The 23,513-nt window shown below is 34.2% G+C and overlaps 1 protein-coding gene across 2 annotated transcripts in view; it reads right to left on the reverse strand.

Moving 5' to 3' along the window:
* Nucleotides 1–971: 971 nt before the first annotated feature.
* Nucleotides 972–23,513, reverse strand: part of LOC101495060 (uncharacterized) — a 39,601-nt gene continuing 17,059 nt past the window's right edge. The window contains exons 8-17 of one of the 2 annotated variants that reach the window (XM_004509967.4): nt 22,155–22,316; nt 19,049–19,122; nt 18,860–18,957; nt 10,673–10,780; nt 9,224–9,330; nt 6,565–6,702; nt 2,256–2,303; nt 1,590–1,704; nt 1,369–1,469; nt 972–1,227 (exon numbers count right to left, since the gene is read on the reverse strand). In XM_004509967.4, the coding sequence (XP_004510024.1) occupies nt 1,141–1,227; nt 1,369–1,469; nt 1,590–1,704; nt 2,256–2,303; nt 6,565–6,702; nt 9,224–9,330; nt 10,673–10,780; nt 18,860–18,957; nt 19,049–19,122; nt 22,155–22,316 (1,038 nt within the window). In that variant the 3' untranslated portion in view covers nt 972–1,140. The remainder of the gene's footprint in view (nt 1,228–1,368; nt 1,470–1,589; nt 1,705–2,255; nt 2,304–6,564; nt 6,703–9,223; nt 9,331–10,672; nt 10,781–18,859; nt 18,958–19,048; nt 19,123–22,154; nt 22,317–23,513) is intronic. The other variant, XM_073363899.1, reaches the window with a different exon arrangement.

Raw genomic sequence — 23,513 nt, forward strand, 5'->3', positions numbered from 1 at the left:
AGAATATTAAAGAAGTCTCACATTGTTTGAGATAGAGAGCTCAAGATTATATATATGACTCTAATTCTTCGTTACAAAATTGCACCAGTCAAACACACTTTAAGTTATAACTAAATCTTTTCTTTCTCTATTGTTTTAAAATTTTGTGATGGTAATTAGATATTTTCTTTGGAGTGTTAGTTATTTGAGAGAAATTTGTGTTGAAATAATTTATACATAACGTTATTCTTCGATCGTGGTTGTTTCTCTGATTTATAATTTACACGTTATTTTCTTTTATTTTGATTATTATTTAAATTTTTTTATTTTTTTTATTTTCTCAACAAAATGCATTGTGCCATGGTTCAACATTTTGTTTACAAAACTTATATATAATATATCTAAATAAAATACATTACTTGTATAGTCATTTACTTACAATATATATTTCAATCTTTATTAAAAAAATATTATTCTCTTCTTTCATGATACGCTGTTCGGTTTGATTATTTTTTATTTTTTATTAATTTTCTCCATTTATCTTTTATAAATGATATATTTGAGTTTTTTTTCACAATCACAATGAAATTTGATCATTGTTAATATCTACTATAATACTCTTTAAAAAAAGCATCCATTTAATTCAACAATATATTTGTACTTGAAAAAATTCCTTTGCATATTTTCAAATAGATATAAACTCTTTAAAAATAAAAAGACATTTAACATTATATGTATTTTCAATCTATTTTTGTTAAGTTTGCACATTTAACTTTATAATTGATACAAGATTAAATTTAACTTTATAATTGATACAAGATTAAACTTCAATAGTTACGATAAAAAGAATTAAAATTCATTATTTATAAATTATTTATAAAAGATAAAGGATGAAAATGAATAAATAAAAAATAAAAACAAATATTTAGTAAAAGGTAATCTATCAAAAGTATATCTAAAACTTTTAACAATAAGAAAAAGAGACAGGAAAATCAAACACTAGAAGAGTGTTAACCAAAAGTTATATAAAGGTGTTATGATATCTGGTTATTAACCAATCGTTCTAAAATTATACTATTAGGTAAAGAGTAAGGTTTCTATTCCACACCACTGCAAACTGTATAACAGAAACAAATCTATTACAAGATGATGTCGTGCAAACTAAAATCTATCAGCCGTCATCACAATAGGTTGAGCTTCAACACGCTTTCTGTTAAGATACGGACCCATACCTACAGCTTCCTGCAACTGCATGTACACAAGATTACTATACCTTGTCACTCAAATATTTTGGGAAACAACCATGGCATCGTTTTCTTGATTTTTTTAGCATAGAAAAGATACACAAAACACTAATGCAAAACATAATGGGAAAGTTTGGCATCTAACCTTTGCAGCTATTCCTGCAAAAGAAGGATCAGCAGAAACTCTACTAGAATGCGTCAATGATTTGTGTATCCGTTTGCAGCAGTTATATCTAGCTTCCATTCCTGAAATGCTCAAATTTGTATATTAAAATAATGCTTACAAGACAATATAAAGTAGGACCGGACACCTAATATTCGGTTAAACATATGATATGATGCAAAATCACAGTAGTCGATACCGACCTATTTTTGTGGTTTCGGTACTTGGGTCGGCCACTAAATTTATAATCTCTTGTCTTGAGCATATCTCCATCAAGCACCATGGTCGAGCAACCAATCCACTTATCATTCTATAACCCTGAAAATATGTTGCACAGAAAATCACATGAGACTTCTTTTAGTGAATTTAGAGAGTCTTAAAAAAGAAAGTTTGACCAGTGTGTGCTACCCTGAGAGCTTTGTTATTGATTGCTGAATTGTCTAGCAATGTCCTGACATTTAATCCGAAAAACTAGTGTACACAGATTAACTTCTAAAGTTTATGTAATTAAATGCTCGATGTGGTGCTATAAAGCTTATTTTTCCTTAACGAAGAGGTCCAAGAAAGAGTTAGTGCAAACCTTTTGTAGGCAGTCTTGTATTTGCAGGAGGAAGATTCTAAGGCTCGACTTACAACCTACTAGTAATATAATGTTGCATCAAAGCTCCCATTCCTAGATTTAATGAAATTGTTTGGATTGAAATATATAAATGCTATATAATAGAGTTCTGGGTTTTATAGTGACCTAGCATTTCCATCAAACAGATTGACTTCTAAAGCTATATCATGTTCAGGTGGCAGCTTAAATGAAATAGTTGGAGCATAGTTCGTTAAAAAATAAAATACAAAAGTTCATATTAATTTCTCACCGCTATACGGATTTCTGAATCTTGCTGCAAAACTGACAGAAAAAGACCCTGCAATTGCATGAACATGGTAAGGTTCCAATTTTTCAAAATTGGGGAACAAAGCTGTTGAAAATAAAATATTAAAATGTAAATAAACAAAAAGTCTATAAGTATTCCTATCGTCTGTAAGCATTCTTGTCATTATGTGTATTTATCACATAAAGTCTATATAAAGAACTTACGCTATGTAGTTGAAACACAGGGGTTATTCAACATGTCTCCCAATATTTTCTATCATTCAACATGGTATACAAAGCCTGTTGAGAGACTATCCTGATCTTCACCTCCCCGATGGATCCACTGTCTCCGGTGAAATTTTTTTCCCTCTTCCCTGTCTTTGCTACATTGTTCCCTCAATATTTTTACAGCCGCCCAAGCTCTGCTATTGCTCTCTCGACGACCATTTTCGACGAACGACTACTCCAGCAGCGTCATACACCCAAGATCGGCCCACCCCTCAACGGACGTCGTCAAAAAGCCTCCCACGCGCCCACACACGCCACCCTCTGCCACCGCGCGTGACAGCGCGTCTGGCAGCCGTTCATGACGCTGCTTCTTCAGTTGCACTCGCCTAAGCCTTCTGATTCCATATATGCCCTGAGTTTTCAGTTTTGAGTCACGGATATACGAGTTCCAGTTCAAACAGCCCTCCCGATTCAGATGCGTTTTCTGGTACTCTTTATCGACCATGACGTCTCTATCTAAAACAAAGAGCATGTTTACCATCTACATCACCTTTCCTCTCTCTGTCTAAACATTGAATGGATCAAATTATGACAGTTGGGCCGCAGACATCAAATTATGGATGCTTAGTCAAGGATAAAAGGACCATCTCACTCAAAATCCTGAAAAGGTGGTTGTAACTGAAACATCAAAATGGAAGCAGATAGATGCTCAGTTGTGCAAGTGTCATTAAGTCTACACTTCATCTAGACGTTAAACCGATTTTTCGTCCACATCTCACTTGTGAATCGGTTTGGAGTCAGGCAAAAGCACTCTACACTAACGACACTCAACATCTCTATGGAGTTTATCACCGCTTGCTGAATATCATTACTCCGAAGACGATAGATAACTATTTCTTCATATCTTAGCACCATTCATAGTGCACTCTATGGCCTACCACGCGGTTTGTTATTGTTCTGGATATGTCTACTACCTTTGCGATCCTCTTTCGAGTACCAGCAAAACATCCAGCTGAGCCCTATATTACTTCAACTCCGAGTGAAACTGCTGCCCTTGCATCTCTGGGACATATTTAGAGTCACTCTCGTGGAGGACCATCCAACTCTAAACCTCGTCCCAAATGTGAGCATTGTAATCGGCTTGGACATACAATTGCATGGTAAACCTCCACCTTCGATAAATGCAACTCAGCTCGATCCTTCTGCCACTATTCAGACTACACCATCTCCACAGGGCTCCCCGACAAATTATGAAAATTTCCTCTAGTGGATTCAGAGTGATCTGAACTCTAGTTCTACTACTTCGGTTGCACGCACTAGTAATTCATCTGTTTACCTCTCTCGCTCATCTTCTCTCAGCCCTTAAGTTCTTGATTCTGGTGCGTCTGATCATGTCACTCGTAATAAAGGTCTATTTTCTTCTCTCTCTACATCTGATTTTTTACCTACTATAACTTTTTCCAATAGCCCACCCTGAGTGGAGGCAAGCAATGTTTGATGAGATGTGTGCTCTACAAAGCAGTAGTACTTGGGAACTGGTCCTTTTACCTCATGGGAAGTCTATAGTTGGTTGTCGTTGGCTCTATGGTGAAGGTTGACCCTGATGGTAAAATTGATCGATTTAAGGCTCGTTTGGTAGCCAAGGGATATATTCAGATTTTGGAGTTAGATTACAACGATACCTTCTCATTTGTTGCCAACATGGCATCTGTCAGATTGTTTTTCTCCATTTTTAGCAATTCGACATTGGTCTCTCCATCAACTTGACATTACAAATGCTTTTTTGCACGGTGATCTTAGAGAGGAAGTTTATATGGAGCAACCACTAGGCTTTGTTGCCCAGGAGGAGTCTTCCACCATAGTTTGTCGGCTACACAGGTCCCTTTATGGTCTTAAACAGTCTCTCAGAGCTTAGTTTGGTAGATTCAGCTCGATAGTACAAGAGTTTGGTATGATTCGTAGTGAAGCCGATCACTCAGTATTTTATCGCCACTCAGCCCAAGGGTGCATCTATCTTATTGTTTACGTGGACGACATTATCATAACTGGTAGAGATCAACAAGGAATACTCTAGTTGAAACATCTTTCAAATCAGTTTCAGACTAAAGACCTCAGTAAACTCCGTTATCTTTTTGGTATTGAAGTAGTCCAATCCAAGGATGGTCTTGTAATTTCACAAAGAAAATATGCTATGGATATTCTTTAAGAAACAGGTCTATTAAATGTCAAGCCAATTGATACTCATATAGATACAAATGTCAAATTCCTACCTAATCAGGGGGAGCCTTTATCAGATGTAGAAAGATATAGGAGATTGATTGAAAAATTAAACTATCTCACAATCATCCGTCCTGGCATTTCCTTCGCTGTCAGTGTGATAAGTCAATTCTTAAATTGTCCTTGCCAAGAACATATGGATGTTGTAATCTGAATTCTTAAATACATAAAAAATACACCTGGAAAAGGTCTCATTTATGAAGATAAATAACATACTCAGATAGTTGGTTACTCAGATGCTGATTGGGCAAACTCACCATTGATAGACGATCCACGTCTAGGTATTGTGTACTTGTCGGAAGACATTTAATATCTAGGAAGAGGAAGAAACAAAATATTGTTGCAAGATCCAGCGCTGAGGCAAAATACAGGGCCATGACACTAGTAACATGTGAACTCATCTGGTTGAAAAAGTTACTAAAAGAACTCCAATTTGAAGAGGTCAGCCCAATCACACTAATATGTGATAATCAAGTTGCATTGCATATTGTCTCAAATTTTGTTTTTCATGAGAAGACCAAGCATATTTAGATAGACTGCCATTCTGTTAAATAAAAGATCGAATCGAGCGACATCATCACTAGCTTAATCAATTCTAATGATCAGTTGGCAGATGTTTTTACAAAGTCATTGTGAAGTCATAGAATTAGTTATATATGTAACAAGTTAGATGCATTTGATTTATATGCTCCAGCTTGAGGGGGAGTATTGAAAATAAAATATTAGTATGTAAATAAATAGAAAGTCTATAAGTATTCCTATCGTCTTTAAGTATTCCTGTTATTATGTGTATTTATCACATAAAGTGTATATAAAGAACTTCCACTGTGTAGTTGAAACACACGGATTATTCAACATGTCTCTCACTATTATTTTCTCATTCAACAAAAGCTTTCATGCAAGAGAACTTGTTGAACATTGTGCTCTTCAGGATCTTAAATTCCATCTAAGGGCGTCAAGTTTTTAAAAAGTAGAGTAAAATGCATTAACAGCTACAATGTACAAGTAATTGATCAATAAAATCTTCAAAGCGGCAGAATTGCTATCTAAACAGGGCCATTTGTTGGCTGTAAGTTAACTTAATTTCCTTATTATGATATATTTGATCAAATTAAGGATAGATGTTCTTTTTTGATCAATCAATGATAGATGTTCTGAATTAACATATTCAGATGAAAGAACATAGAGAAATGAAAGTAGGCCATGCTCAGTGAAAATATTTTGATAGAAAGACACATAATACAGTCCAGCTCAGCATGGTCTTTTTATTTTAGGCTTAATTGCAATTTTGGTCCCCCTATTTTAGCTGAATCGCAAAAGTAATCCCCTTATTTTATTTCTCCCCAGTTTTGGTCCCCAAACAAAATTTTGGTTCAAAACTTGATGAAGTGACATTTTTTAAAGTCACATTACACCATTTATGATCATAAATTTCAAATACAATTGTTGCACCACGAGATCTTAAAACATGGTGTAACTTAAATAAATGCAAAAATATAAAACTTCATCAAGTTTTGGACCAAAATTCTGTTTGGGGAACCAAAACTGGAGAGAAATAAAATGGGGGACTACTTTCGCGATTCAGCTTAAATAGGGGGACCAAAACTGCAATTAAACCTTTATTTTATCAGAAATTTCAAATTACAAGGAGAGTCATAATTTAGATGGGACAAAGCCACGAAAAAGTTCAACATGTGCCAAACGTCTTTGGTTAAGAGAAAAACTAACCATTATACACACAAGTACAACTAAAAATAATTAGCCAGCAAATATCATCTGAAATTAAAGAAGAATGCAAAAAGAATGACCGATGGTGTAAGCTTTGAGCTCTTGGATGCTGCTTCATAGAGTAAGCGAAGCAGGTTTTCTTCTGCTTCAGCATCAAGTATGATGTCATTCTCGGATCTGGTTTCTCCCGAGATGTTTCCAAGAGCATGCAATGCAGCCTGTGATTGCAGTCGAAGAAACCATGTAAGCTTAGAAGAGATGTTATAACATTGAATCTGAATATTTCTTTTTCTGTTTTAGAAGAACTGTATAAAAAATATATACATGATGTTGAATGAGAGGAAAATAGAAAGAAATATGGTAAATTTGAAAACTAATCCTCAAATAGGATATGATAAATTATATCCCTATTTATAAGATAGGATATGATAAATTTGAAAACTAATCCTCAAATATACTACCTTCATCCCTAAATACAGACTCTCTTGACATTTCTCCTTGCCCTATTTAAAAGAGCCCTTCCAATTTTTCAACTGCATTAATTATTTTCTACTAACTTACCCCTAATTATGTTACATCTTTTTCTACAATCAGTAATAAATATTACAATAAAACCATAACTAATTATCTCTCTTCAAGGGTAAACTGGTAAGCAATTTCAAATAGCCAACAAATTTAATATTACGACCAACCAACTTTCTTAATTCCCGTGATTTAGTAAACGGGATCTTGTATATAGGGATAGAGATAGTAAATCAAGATATTCTAAGATTATATCATGAGTCTTCTAACATAGATTGTATTGGAAAAATCCAAGTCCCACATTGGATATAGATAAAACTCTAAAAGAGTTTATAAGGAGTGGCACCCCTCACCTTACAAGTCGATTTGGTGAGGATGAGTTAGGTCTAATATAAAAGCCAAATAAGATGGTCCTTAGCGCCTAGGAATGGTTTGGGCCTCACGAGTGATGAGGCGGATAAGAAATAGCGAGTATATATGAGAAAGAATAAGAAAGGGAATGTAGGAAAAGTGTGATTGCCTAGCTGCACCTTAGAGGTTGAGCAGTGGGAGAATTGTTTTCTCTAACTGAGAAGCAGCTCTATCAAATGATGTTAGGTCAAAGCAGGGGCGGACGCAGGTTCAAGGCTACAGGGCCTGGGCCCCTACTGATTTATTTGAATAATACTATACATACTACACATAATATATAGTATAGGTTGTTAGATAATGTCATGGTTATGGATTTGTGGGACATGTGGCTCAATTACAACCTCCCGTAACTATGTATTTTTGCATGTTTGCATTCTAGGCCCCCTTTTCAAGTGTACTGCTATTATATTTTTATCATGGCCTGTGGTTCTTTTTAGGATTAAATGTACAATGGTTGAAGTGTTAGAAAAAGATTCTTGTTAGTTCCAAATTTGCAGAAAAAAATTCATAAATAAATTTGCTAGATTTGTTCTGTGTAAATTATATTTGGTCCTAATTTAATTAAAAAGATGAAGGCATGACCGTGTAAAAAATACTACATAGGACAGAACATATCATATCATTTGAGATTTATTTAAAGAAAAACTTGAACTGCGATCTCTTTTTTATGTTAGAGTTTTTTTTTTTTTTGACTTAGCCCATTCTCTATCATCATTATATATCTTTTTTCATCTCATTGGCCTTTTTACCTACATTGCAACCACATCTTAGATTACCGATCCCACTAGTTTGGCCCCTGCAACTATCAAATCCTGGGTCTGGGTGCTACTTCTTCAGGCCTCATAGGGTGAGTCTTAATAGGATGATGGACAGCAATATGCATGAAAAATTGTTGCACATCGGTGGTCATTTGACACATCAGATAAACCTCCTTTAGCTTTCTTTCTTTCTAAGTAGGATGCATTTGTCACCTTTCAAAGCGGTTCTGTGAAGTTGAGTTAGATCCAACTCAAATGTTAAGATTTACTTCAAAGTATTATATATGATCTTGTCACATTTGTAATTTTGTTATTTTACTTTACTTCTACGCTGTATCATATTATTATTATTTGCCTTCTTAAACATAATGATAAGATACTACAATACTATATGGTTTGTTATCTAAGTGTGCCTCAAACATAAGTTAGCATTAAAATTTACTGTCTTCATTCCATCCTACTCTTATCCAACTCTTTTATCATATCCAATATTTTGCTATCATACTAAATGTTGCATAAAACACAGACTAGCTGAATACTACTGTTTAATGTCTTGGAGTGTATAACAATATAGATTTTAATATAAAGCTTGGGCCAGTTAGTTAACGCAGTTTGTTGAAGAAAGTCCTAGTCAACCTAGAGATGTTGTAGGCTAAGCTTCTATTAGTGTAGGATAAGTGCCAGCTATATAAAGCTGATGTCATCATTTGTATCAAGTAATCAAATTCGTTTTGCAATAACCACAGATGCATTCACTCTCCGTCTTCTTGAAGAATCACAACTCTCTCTTCTTCTATAGGGAGGCATAACACATCAAATCAGCTGAACAGCATTTTATAGATTACCATAGCATCACTACCAAAAAACTGCTTGCGGGATGTTATGTCAATGCATGATAAATATAGTTTAAACCTTAAGGGAAATATACTCATCAAAATCATATGAACAAGGTATTGGACAAACAATAAAAAATGGGACAACTGGAGCATCAAATTACTGTACTTTATGCAGCCTAAAATAATTTCGAAAAGATTTTTAGTTAACTAACCAGTTGTCTACCATGCCTTTCTGGTCCTTGTTGATCAAAAGCAGCATCAATAACATGTCTAGCAGCAGGTGATGAGCCTGAGAGTAGTAAGGTTGCTCCCCTGATAGCTAGGACCACAAAAAGCATAAATTAAAACATGCAGTACCTATGAAAGATTAGGATCTCGTAAAACAATTAAGAACATTGTAGATTGTTATAGTTTACGAGAGCAGTAATATAACTTCTTCCATTGCTAGGATCCCAAAAAAGAAATACAAATTTGTAACATTTTAAACAGAAGAGGCTCTCAATGAAACAAATAAATCCCATGGTTTGAAGTTAACACTTTCATGTTTTAAAAATCACTATTAAAAATATTGTGTATATATATTAAAACATTTGAAAAAAGTCAGAATCTAGAAAGAAAATTAAGGCTTTTACTTATTTTGGGAAGCTACATGGAAAAATATGTGATTATAACTTTCATTTAAAAGTAGTGTTATTACAATTGTAACCAAATGAATAATACCTTCTGCTTTAAATAAAGTCTCAAAAACCCAAATCACATTTTTACACAATCTTAAATAACTTCATTGTGAAGCTTAGACAAATGCACCGTAAACCCTGTATTAGTATTCCATACAATTTGCTCAGCGTTACAGAACCACACATATAGAAATTGATTGTCATTTCATAATGGAGATTAGAGAGTGGGTTGAGCTAAAAGACTGTCCAATGAAAAGTTTGAGAACCTCAATTGCAAGTAGATAATGTTTGAAATTTATAAACTAGATCGAGCTGTGTGATGAGGTCCCACATTGATTATGAAAGTGTTGAACTCTGTTGATTGTGTTGGAAAAGAGTAGTAGCAGTTGGCGGTCTACTGTTGTATTGGATGTATAAGAATGATTGAACAGTTATTGTCAGAAATAATTGTTAAGATACAAAAACTATACAGGCACATTCACTTATGAGGTTAAGCTTTTGGAATAGTTGATCCATGATATGTCAAATAATATAGTAAACATAGCATTGAAGATCTCTCAAAATAAGGAAATAGGGAAATGACGAAGACTATCTAAGAAAACTAAATCAAAGGTGATGATGAATAGAAAGAATATTTCCAGTTATAACTACAATCATCAAATACCTTTGCAACCGATTGTTTGAATTCGTTAATTGAAAATTCAGAATTATGCATCATTCAGATTCTCCAATTTGCTCTCTTAAATTTCAATTTAGTATCAGAAAAAATGATGACAAGAACTTCTCGAACTGGAAACAAGAAGTTGAACTGGTGTTGAAGGAGCATCGTCCCAAACATATTGTAAGGATTACTCAGATTCTCTCCTTCAAAATTTCTCTCAAATTCACCAGAGCCAAATGATAAATCAACAATAATCAATTTCCTATAAAGAGATGCAAAGGATCTGTGTCACACTGCTGGTAATCATAATACGACATACTTACATAATCCTATTTGACCCAATGATTCAAGTGCAGTTTCAAATTCATCTCTATCTGAAGTGTCCAAGGACTGAAGTCTACCATCAATGGATGAAATAACACTCTTAGCACCTAAAATTTACATCACACATAGCATATATATCAGTGAAAAATTTCAAGGTTTTAATAATAATTATTGAATTTTGCAAAATAATATCAGCAGTTTCTAGTTCTTAAATTTTGCAAAATAACATGTGAAGTATAAGGATAACTAATAGCAAGGGCTAATAAGGTGTTGTAAATGTTGAGATATTGAAAATAATATTAGTATTTATTTATTAATATATTCGGAAATTCAACGGTGGACCATCTTGATAGGTGGTCCACCATGGACCAATGCTTAAAAATCATCAAAAACTCTAATGACGATCGACGACACTCTTCAAAAGTATAATTTATTGGCTCTCACCGTCTTTACTATTGAGATAATGACCTGATTGGTGTCGCTTCGAGACGAGTTGAGTTGAGTTTTCAAGGACACGTTCATTTTACATTGAACTGACATCAATTGAGTCATTGTCTCAACTGTAAAAATTTGAAAGGCCGTTAACTTATACTTCCGAAGAGTGTCGTTGATCGTTGTTAATATTTCGGATGACTTTTAAACACCAGTCTACAATGGACCACCTATATAACTCCATCGTAGCATCCGCCTTTAGATATTATCCTGATTGCATTTCCAGAAGAGTGGTCTCCTAGTTTTTAGGAATCTACTTACAGACCAAAAAGAAATATGCAATAGCAAACTTGAGACTGAAGATACGCCATAGGTCCTCGGATCAAACCAGACTCTGATACCATGTCAAAACTTTAGGTCTTAGATGAAATAAGAAAAAGAAATATAAATTATGGTTTAATATGATATTATAAAATTGATAGTAACTTCGTACAAAACACTAACCCCTATTTATAACACTAACTTGATAATCAATCTTCTACTAGGGGTTAATCTACAATACTCAAACACAATATCTGGTAGATATTCTACGTTACTCTCTTATATTATAATACTACCCTAAAGTGAAAGGGTACTAAGCTTTAAACTTGTTACAAATTACCTTTGTAGAGAAAAATATAACAACCAACTATCACCCTTTTTGGTTGATTTTCCTCCTTAATCTTTAGTCCGGACTAGTTAAGATAGCCTCATGTTAATATAGTGTTTTAAAAGAAAAACATTATTTTAGTCTTTTAAGTACTAGAGCACCTGATTCGATTTTTCTAAGGTCATCCGCCACCTAAGAGATAACCCTAGTCTTGGCTTCAACGATCAGTTTGTGTTGAACTATTTAGTTGTTATTATTGATTCTATCTTTATATAGAATGATTCTATTTTATTTAATTTCATTTCCGTTCCCATATATCACTCCTTAATTTAAGAAGCTGACTTGATGTACTCACTCCTATAAAAAGGAGCCTTCTTTCATCAAAATAATATATGAAGAAAGTAAAAGACAAAATGCTTTCATATTTTATGACTACAGCCCTAAGTTGTTTATATAGGAAAAGAAATTACAATAATAATATTGAATAATAATGACATAATCATAAAATAAAAATAAACAGAATAATATAAAATAAAAGAGAATCAAATCTAATTTTCCTTGATTCTTCAACACCCCCCTCAAGTTGTTGCATAGATATCTTTCATGTCCAACTTGGCTATAAGTCGCTCAAAATTGGGTCTTGTAAAACTCTTTGTCAAGATATCGGCAGTTTACTGATTAGAAGTCATAAATGGTAGGCATACAACATCGATTTTTTCTTTTATGAAATGGCGGTCAATCTCAATGTGCTTGATTCTATCATGTTGTACAGGGTTGTAAGCTATATTTATTGTTCTTTGCTATCATAGAACAATTTTAAGAGTGAGTCAACTTTCATTTTTAGTTCGTCCAAGAGTTTAAAAATTCACAAAAGTTCACAGATTTCTTGAGTCACTGCTCTGAATTCGGCTTCTGCACTGCTTCGAGCAACAACCCCTTGTTTGTTACTTCTCCAAGTGACTAAATTTCTCCAAACATAGGCACAATATCTAGCAGTGGATTTTCTATCAGTAACTGGTCCCGCCCAATCAGCATCTGTAAATATAGAGGTTTCTCTATCATTAGCTTTCTTGAAGTACAAACCCTTTCCAGGATTGGATTTCAAGTACCTTAAGATCAGATAAACTATCTCCAAGTGTTCTTCATAGGGAGAATGCATGAACTAGCTTACAACACACAGAGAAAGCGATGTCAGGTCTAGGGTGGGCTAGATAAATAAGTTTGCCAACCAATCTCTGGTATCTTCCAACCTTAACAGGTTGTCTTTCTCCCAAAGTTTAGCATTTAATTCTATAGGAGTATCTACTGGTTTACACCCACTCATCCTAGTTTCTTCGAAAAGATCTAGGATGTATTTTCTTTGAGAAACAATAATTCCCTTCTTTGAACAAACAACTTCCATACCAAAAAAATATTTAAGCCCACCAAAATCTTTGGCAAGAGAACTCTACTAGTATTTAATTTGACAACAGGAGCAAAAGTCTCTGAGTAATCAATGCCATATGTCTGAGTAAACCCTTTAGCAACCAAGCGTGCCTTGTATCTTTCAATTGTGTTATCAGAATTATATTTCAAAGTAAATACCCATTTACAGATGACTCTCCAAGTTTGATTCTTCCCAAGAGCTCTTATCTACTCAAGAACAATTTCCTTCCACTTTGGAATTTTTATAGCCTCCTGTACATTTTTTGAAATTTCTACAACAGACAACTTAGAGGTAAACGCAGCAAATGAAGAAGACAATTTTGAGTATGACACATAATTAGACAAAGAATGTTTAGTGCATGATCTAACTAGTTTTCTAATTACAATAGGAAGATCTATATCAGGATATTCGACATGACTCTTAAGAATAGAAGAAGACTTACCTGTATCAAGATGGTGTGTTGGATTATCTATTGGTTCGGAATTTTAGAAGGGTCCGAGAATGGGTCCTTCATTTCTATGTTTATGAATTTTTTTTTCAAAGACATTTCCCTTTCAAGTAGGGCCAATGGTAGTAAACTTGTTTTGTGTCTCTTTATTTGAGTCATTATATTGTAGCATTTCAGGTGGTCCTTCATTATTATTGAGATCAAGAATTTGATCATTGTGATTTTGATTTGAAATTGTCGCCCCCAAATCTGTCGGAACCCCATTCATAAGTGGATTGAGTTCCAATATGAATTCTTGAGCATTTTCTTTTGGTGCATCAATATAAGTCTCATAATTTTGTGACAACACTATATCACCTAAAGTAATGATGTTTGTTTTCAAAAGCAAAAGATGAATTTTCCTTAAAAAAAATCCCTGAAGTTGAATGTCAATAAAAAATGGTTGATTTTCAACAAAAGTAACATTCATGGGTACAAAAATTCTTTTTTATTTTGGTTCAAAACACCTATACCCCTTTTTGGGTTGGAGAGTAACCGGTAAAAATACATTTTATTGCTCAGGGATCGAGTTTGCTAAGTTGTTTATACTAATGAACAAAAGCAGTGTAACCAAAAACTTTTAGTGGCAAATCAACAGAAACACTAGTCAAAGGAAAACAATTTCGAAAAACATCAAGAGGGGTATGAAATTTTATAACTTTAGATGGCATAAGATTAATTAAATATGATGCAGTTAAAACAGCTTCACCCGACAAATATTTTGGAACCTTATTTGTAAATAGTAAAGCTCTAGCAACCTTAAGAAGATGCTTATTCTTTTTCTCTGCAATTCCATTTTGTTGGGGTGTATTAACCCAAGAACTTTGATGAACAAACCCTATTTGCAAGAAAAAAATCAGACAAAAGTATATTAAAATATTTTTTATGATTGTCACTTCTAAAGACTTGAATATTTATTTGGTATTGAGTTTGCACCATTTTAAAGAAATTTTTTACAACCTATCCAACTTCCCATTTTTCTTTCAATAACTAAACCCAACAAATTCTAGTATGATCATCAATAAAAGTTATAAACCATTTTTTATTACAAAAGGATTCTATTAAGACCCCAAACATCACTATAAATAACTGCAAACAGTTTTGATTGTTTATATGGTTGTGTAGAAAAAGAACGGTAATGTTTAACAAATTTGCAAGTTTCACAATGAAATAAAAAGGATCCTTCTTAGAAAATAATTTAGGAAACAAATGTTTCAAATACGGAAAACTAGGATGTCCTACGTAAATGCCATAACATAATATCATCATTATTAAAAGAAACAAAAATGAATTCAAAGCAAGTACTCGTTTGAGGTTGGTCTTTAAAGTCGAGTCCACTGTCAAGATAACAGAGTCCTCAACTCCCCTTAGCTTGCCAATCATCTTCCCCATGCTCAAATCGTTAAAAGTGCAATGAGAATGAAAGAAGTTAGCATGATAAATTAGGAACATGTAAGACATCTTTTAAGGTTAACAAAGGTGACAGAATAACAAAACTTTTCCCTGCAATAGCTGAAAGAGAGCCATCTGCAATTTTAATTGTGTTCCTGCACAAGGGCTATAAGAAGAAAGCAGACTTGACTCCTCAGTCATATGATCAGTAACACCAGATGGATTTGAAGGAGACTGCTTCTCTTGATCAGAGGTACCAACTTTGGAGAGTAACCGGTAAAAATACATTTTATTGCTCAGGGATCGAGTTTGCTAAGTTGTTTATACTAATGAACAAAAGCAGTGTAACCAAAAACTTTTAGTGGCAAATCAACAGAAACACTAGTCAAAGGAAAACAATTTCGAAAAACATCAAGAGGGGTATGAAATTTTATAACTTTAGATGGCATAAGATTAATTAAATATGATGCAGTTAAAACAGCTTCACCCGACAAATATTTTGGAACCTTATTTGTAAATAGTAAAGCTCTAGCAACCTTAAGAAGATGCTTATTCTTTTTCTCTGCAATTCCATTTTGTTGGGGTGTATTAACCCAAGAACTTTGATGAACAAACCCTATTTGCAAGAAAAAAATCAGACAAAAGTATATTAAAATATTTTTTATGATTGTCACTTCTAAAGACTTGAATATTTATTTGGTATTGAGTTTGCACCATTTTAAAGAAATTTTTTACAACCTATCCAACTTCCCATTTTTCTTTCAATAACTAAACCCAACAAATTCTAGTATGATCATCAATAAAAGTTATAAACCATTTTTTATTACAAAAGGATTCTATTAAGACCCCAAACATCACTATAAATAACTGCAAACAGTTTTGATTGTTTATATGGTTGTGTAGAAAAAGAACGGTAATGTTTAACAAATTTGCAAGTTTCACAATGAAATAAAAAGGATCCTTCTTAGAAAATAATTTAGGAAACAAATGTTTCAAATACGGAAAACTAGGATGTCCTACGTAAATGCCATAACATAATATCATCATTATTAAAAGAAACAAAAATGAATTCAAAGCAAGTACTCGTTTGAGGTTGGTCTTTAAAGTCGAGTCCACTGTCAAGATAACAGAGTCCTCAACTCCCCTTAGCTTGCCAATCATCTTCCCCATGCTCAAATCGTTAAAAGTGCAATGAGAATGAAAGAAGTTAGCATGATAAATTAGGAACATGTAAGACATCTTTTAAGGTTAACAAAGGTGACAGAATAACAAAACTTTTCCCTGCAATAGCTGAAAGAGAGCCATCTGCAATTTTAATTGTGTTCCTGCACAAGGGCTATAAGAAGAAAGCAGACTTGACTCCTCAGTCATATGATCAGTAACACCAGATGGATTTGAAGGAGACTGCTTCTCTTGATCAGAGGTACCAACTTGGAGGGCATGACCTTCGCTTCCTCCCTTTTTCTTCCAATTTGGAGGTTTTCCATAGAGTTTCCAACATGTCTCACGTGTGTGCCATGGACGTTTGTAATGTTCGCACCATGGTTTCTTGCCATCTTCTTCCTGTCTTTATTCTTAGTGACCAGGGCAGAACTTTCAACCTCAACAATAGAAGGTGACTAACTCATCATAACACCTTGTCTCGCCTCTTCTCTTCTAACTTTTGAGAACGCTTTCCAAAGTGATGGCAATGGAATCTTTCCCAATATTCTACCTCAGACTTAATCAATCTACTTATTAAGCCCAACCAAGAACATGAATACTTGGTCGTTCTTTTGTCTCTTAAGAAACAAAACATTGTCCTCACGCACTTCCAATGATCATCATAGTAGAGATCCAATTCTTGTTATAGTGTCATCAACATATTATAATAGGTAGTGACATCTCTATCTCCTTGTTTGGCATGCCACTGTCGTGACTTGAGATCGAAAATTGAGAAGAATTATGAATATCAAAATATGTTTCTTTGACAGCCACCCTAACTTCTTTCGCAGTAGGCAAGAACATAAAAGGTTTTCTAATCGTTGATTCCATATTACTAAGAAACCAAGCAATAATAACAGAGTTCTCAGATTTCCAAAACTTGTAATTCGAATCCGTCGTGGCAGACATTTGCACCTCTCCTATGAGGAAACTATATTTTCCCTTACTGTCTAGTATCAATCTTACGGTTTGAGACCATTTGACATAATTTTTTCCATTTAGTTTCTGGATTTCAACTTGGGCATTAGAAGTTCCCTCAAGGCCAAAAAAGTTAGAAAAACCATTGTTAGATAAATCATTCTAACCGCCGCCACTGCCTAGGTCGCCGCCACCAGGGTCGCCGTCACCTAAACCAACATTGTTGGCGTTGTTGACTACTTTTGATTTTTCACCCAAACCATCGTCGCTTGTCGCCGCTACCCATAAGGGTTGCCTTCCATGGGGTATTGTGTACCATTAGGTAGACAAAAAACTGGGTTGGATCGCAAGACGGATCATTCAAAAATTTAAAACAAAATGTTGATGCTCTTTTAAGTTTGGAGCCCCAAACCCCACTGGATTGTGGAAAGCTTTACAGAACCCTAACCAAGAGCTCTAGATACCATGAAGAAAGTAAAAGGCAAAATAGTTTTATATTTTATTACTACAACCCTAAGTTGTTTATATAGGAAAAGAAATTACAATAATAATACTGAGCAATAATGACATAATCATAAAATTAAAATAAACATAATAATATAAAATAAAAGAGAATCAAATCTGATTTTTCTTGATTCTTCAACAATATACTTGAGTTTCTAGTTCCTACGATGTTCTCTACATAGTATCCTGAGCCTTAGGTTCTTTTGTTCTAGGCAAAATTATTGTTCCTACCAGTCTCAGGCTCTGTTGGTTCTTCCATGACAGGAAATAACCCTATTGACGATGGAGCCCTACCTAGTTCCTTGATTGTAAGTCGTGTCTGCTTGGCAAACATGTTAGAATGTCTCTTCCTAGCTAACAAATAATTGCGTTCTGACGTACAAGAACTCTAATATATTGTTATTAAAAAAAATTATGAGACAACTTTTCACCTCAAGAAAAACTACATAAAAAGACAAATGCTCATTTTCCTTTTTATACTCAACAACTTGCTCAATGCCTCTATGGTCTCTCCCTTCTTCCCCATCCTCTGTGCGGTGGAATCAGCGATCTTGCAAAATTATGTGTTTCCACATCATATGGATTTGCTACTCATTTGAAATATTTAGTTGTTTTTTACTGTTCTAGAGGTTTTTAGTTGTTTTTAGGTTTAATTTGCTCATGTTTTAGATGTTTTATGAATCTAATAATCCCAAATTTGAGTGCGATTTGAAGTTTTTTTTAATAAATTATGTTGTTTTACATGCATATGTATGAACCTATATGTAGTATATATGAATTTTTAAATTTGGTAGGATCTTACAATCCGAGTTACGATCTCACGATTCACGATCTTGTGAACCTTCCCCGTGGGTGTATGATTTTGTTATGTTCTATGTTAACATACATAATATATAACAATATTTATCATCTTAAGATAGTTATATACACTTCAATATCTAGTGTGAAATAAATAGTGCAGTACAGAGGGTAAATTTCATATTATATTGCTTGTGCTGTGTTTTAACTCAAGAGTTTGACATGTATTGCTCTCCTAATACTGAATCTCAACATGCATCAAATGCACCCACAGAGTGCGCCAACTATTTGTAAGAAAATAATAAAATCAAACTTCAGTAACTCCCAGCAAACATTGGTGGATAAAAAAACCCAATGGATAAAAGTACACGTCTTACATTGTTCATCTATAAAGGAGTATGTACTTTCCTTGGATAGTAGCCTTCCGCTTATCATCATTGCTCTTGATCTTAAAATTGAATCCGTGAAGTTGTTGCTAACCTCATGAAAACATGTGATTACATCATGAAAACAATCTTCAAAACACCCACTAATGGAAAAAGTATTCTTGGTAACATAACAAGTACCTAATTATCGATGAAAGCAGTTGAAAGAGGCTAGTCTTCGACAAAAATTCTGTACCATGCTCAACCTCTGCTAGCTGCATCCATTTTACTAGTAGTGAGAATATATAGATTCACATACAATGTAAGTTAGGCAAGTGTAAAACATGATAATTACTAATGTAGAGTTCCTAAATTCCATATGTACTAAAAGTGTGAGACAGGCACCTAGAGTCTATGTAAGGATTCATAATAGGCGGATAGAAGAGGGAAACTATAAGTGATTACTAAAGCTAGTTAGGAATTAAATCTGGCAATTAAATAATACATAGGTGTTAGGAAAAAAAAACTGCGTTTATTAAAAAAAAAAACTAGAGCGGGTCCCATAGTGGGTTGGGCTAGGATAGCGGGGTGTGATTCACGTCCGTGAGCGCCGCCACCGTCGAATGCATTTTACCAGTCAGTGGCCTTGCAGCCAGTCCCTCCACTGCACCAAGATTCCGAGAACGCGCGCGATTGCGCCCAGATTGACAACAGTTAAACGATATACTCTCTAGCATAATTCTAGAATATTCCATTGTAATTAATGATGTAGAATGTATAGTGATTTGTTTTCCGCCTATATAATGAAGCCTCTATAATGAAACCTTTGTGGTATAGTTGAGAAACACTATTTATGCACATCTCTCATATATTCTTATTTTCTCTCGTTCAGTATGGTATCAGTTTGATGTGTCTATTGTACTTTAAGAAGTGTTTATGCACATCTCTCATATATTCTTATTTTCTCTCTTTCAATATGGTATTAATTTGGTGTGTCTATTGTACTTTAAGAAGTGATAATGCTCGTGAATATTTTATCACATTAACTTCAAAATTTTATGGCTTCTAATAGTATTCTTCACCAAACATCATGTCCTTATACATCTCAACAGGTAATGTTCCATTCCAATTTTGGGAGATGTTGTCTTAACAACATGTCGTCTTATAAATCGTACACCCTTTTTTTTTCTTGATGACAATGTCCCTCATTCGGTCTTCTTTTCCTATACCCCTCTTCACCCACTTCCTTCTCGTCTCTTCTGGTTCACATGTTGTCACAATCCCGCTCATGATCTTGTCAAACTATTAGCTCGATTGTCAAGTGTGTCTTTCTTGGTCATCATCAGTCCCAAAAAGGTTATTTTTGTTATTATCCTATGCTACAACGATACATCATATTGGTTGATGTTACCTTTTTCTAGTATGTTCCATATTTTGAGGCAACCAACATAGATCTTGAACCCTCCAAGAAATTAACCTTGAACCTCTTTGGGTAGTTATTCATGTTCTGCCTATCATTGCTCCACCAGATACCCCTACGATTGATCCCCCAACTACATGACCATTACAAACATATCATCGTCGTCACCCACCCTCTATTGTGCATGTTCCTTCACCTGTTCCAAAGACCATTGCAGACTCTCCTCCAACGCCACCAACATCACTGGATTTGGCCCTACAACCTGAGTTTGATCTTCCCATTGCTCTTCGTAAAGATAACCGCACAACACTTAATCCATATCTTCATTATATCGTCTTTCCTCTTTGTATTATACTTGTTTTTCTTCTTTGTCTTCTGTTTCTATTGCTAAATCTCCAGGTGAAGCATTTTCGCACCTGAGTGGAGGCAAACAATCATTGACGAGATGTGTGCTCTTCAAAGTAGTAATACTTGAGACCTGCTCACAAGTAATACTCGAAATGTGTGCTCTCCAAAGCAGTAATACTCGTTTGGTGATCAAGGGATATACTCAAGTTTTTGGGTTGGATTACAGTGATACTTGCTCGCCTGTAGCCAAAGTGGCATCTCCATCAACTTGACATAAAAAATGTCTTTTTGCATAGTGATCTTAAAGAGGAAGTGTATATGGAGCAACCACTAGAGGTTTGTTGCTCAAGAGGAGTCAACTACCATTATTAGTCGGCTACACAAGTCCCTTTATGGTCTTAAACAGTCTTCTAGAGCTTAGTTTGGAAGATTCAACACAATAGTACAACAGTTTGATATGATTCGTAATGAAGCCAACTACTCTGTTTTTATCATCACCTAGCTCAAAGATGCATTTATCTTATTATTTACTAGTGTCCACACGGGCACCGTCTAGCCGCTTTTTTTAATGCGCTAATACGCGTATCGATTTTATTAGGAGTGCTCGTCTATCCACTTTTTTGAATGCGCTAATACATTTGTCGATTTTATTATGTTTTTATAATTTTGATTATGACGTGAATAAAAACTGTTATGCGGAGGTTACTAAAAGGGTAAAAATATTACTTTTTGAAGGCTTGGAAGTTGTATTGTTTTAGGAAATTAAGAGTTGCATTTCTAAAAAGTAATTATTTGAAGAAAAAAATGATGTTGAATGGGTAAAAGTGGAAATTAAAAAGCTACACCAATTACTTGTATCCCCTTTATTTATAGAGATGTGGATGATATTGTCATAATTGGTAATGATCAGCAAGGAATACTCCAATTGAAACATCTTTCTAGTCAGTTAGAAACTAAAGACCTTGATAAACTTCGTTACTTTTTGGATATTGAGGTAGCTCAATCCATGGATGGCTTTGTAATTTCATAAAGGAAATATGTTATGGATATTCTTGAAGAAATAGGTCTATTGAATGACAAGCTAGTTGATACTCATATGGATCCAAAATGTCAAACTTCTGCGGTTCTATCTACATGAATCATTCAAGTTAATTGTATTGCAAAAACTGATAGATGTTTCATTCAAGTTAGAAGTTTCTACCAAGGATCTTGCAGGGATTTTGTAAAAAAACATCTGCCAAGATAAAAATTTTCTCTCTTATCTGTTTTCATGTTTGGTACCAACGTGAAAATAGATAACAGAGAAAAAAATGAATCATTCAAATTAATTGTATTGCAGAAACTGACACAATTATATAGATCCTAATAAGGCTACCATGGTTAAAGAAATAAGGAAACAAATCACGAAGTAAAATTGTATAATATCAATATCATAATTACATTACAGTAATTGCAATGACAAACTACTTAATTGGAGATCTAATCATATCATGTATAGCTACAATAACAGAGAGAGAAATAGAGAAAGAAAATAGTAACCTCATAGAGTAGCTCGAAAACGCTTAAAGTTACAAGGGTATCATCTGCGCTTCTAATTTCTGCTTCCAACAATTTAAGTAGATTTAAACTGCATATTGCAGATGCTGCTGACGTAGATACAGAAAAAAGCTTCACCACTAGAGCCAACACACGAACTCGACCCTAAATCAGGATGATAAAAGGTTAAATAGTAGTATATAAAGTTAAGTTCAATCAAGGGTTGAATCACACCAAAACAAAAGTCATGCCATCAGCGAATTAAAATCTTAAATAATTCTCACATCATGAATTTATTATGTTTTTTAAATAATTATGGGACATAAAAAATATCTCATTCTCAATTTTATTTATTATAGTTTTAATATTTGATAATGTTTTAAAAAATATTTGATCCATGTAATTAGGGAGAATCCTTGTAAATAGGAATATCATATCATCTTTTGTAAATAGGGATAAAAGACTTTGTATTTATCTTATTTTATTGCTTTTAAGCTATATAAAGAGGCTCCTGTGTATAATTGAAACACACAGTTTCACCGTACGCCTCTATCGTTTTCTCTTGTTTTTCTCTCATAAAACGAGTAATAAACTACTTTTTTAGTTAAAAGTGCGGTTATCTTGTAATAAAGCTTGTCAGTAATAAAAAACATTGGATTACCAATACTTTATAACATGTTATTATTATTTACACTAAGGTATAGCAGCTGAAATTGCAATCTGGATAGTGATTGCACAATTTCGAAATTTTGGGTCCCTCAGCGATCAACTCCTGATCAAAACCGAGGCACGTTGGGATCGGGAGTGATTGGCGCTCAAGATTGCAAAGTTGGTGAAAACAACAATCTTGAGTGGCTTGAGCTACTAGGTTGGGTTTGCGACCCATTTCCCTGAAAAACTGGTTTCTAATTTGAAAAACTCTACCCATTTCTTAAAACATCTCCCACTTCTCTGAAAAATGGAAAATCTCTACCCATTTCTTAAAACTTCTCGCACCTAGTTATTTTAGAAACATTGCATAATCGAACCACTCTTCTCTCATGTGACCCTCTACTCTGCCTATCATCCTTTTGAAACGCCATAGCTTTCTGCCTCTGATCCTTTTGAAGCCCCATAGCTTGCCGCACCCACCCCATATCTTGCATCCCAAGCCCTCAATTATGAGTTCTCTCCAAATTTGCTTTGCAGCTCTTCGTTGTGAGTTGCAACCAAGTTCATTGTTGTGGATGTGACCAAGTTCTGTGCTTCCCCTATCACAACAAAGCCTCTCCTTCTCTATTGCATGTGATGACTCCTAATATTTTATCTAGTGATGAGTGGATTATGGAGAGAATGAGGATGGAGGCAATGAAGTGTTCAGCA

The sequence above is a fragment of the Cicer arietinum genome, chromosome 7 (assembly GCF_000331145.2).
Source record: "Cicer arietinum cultivar CDC Frontier isolate Library 1 chromosome 7, Cicar.CDCFrontier_v2.0, whole genome shotgun sequence".
NCBI classification, from domain to species: Eukaryota; Viridiplantae; Streptophyta; class Magnoliopsida; order Fabales; family Fabaceae; genus Cicer; species Cicer arietinum.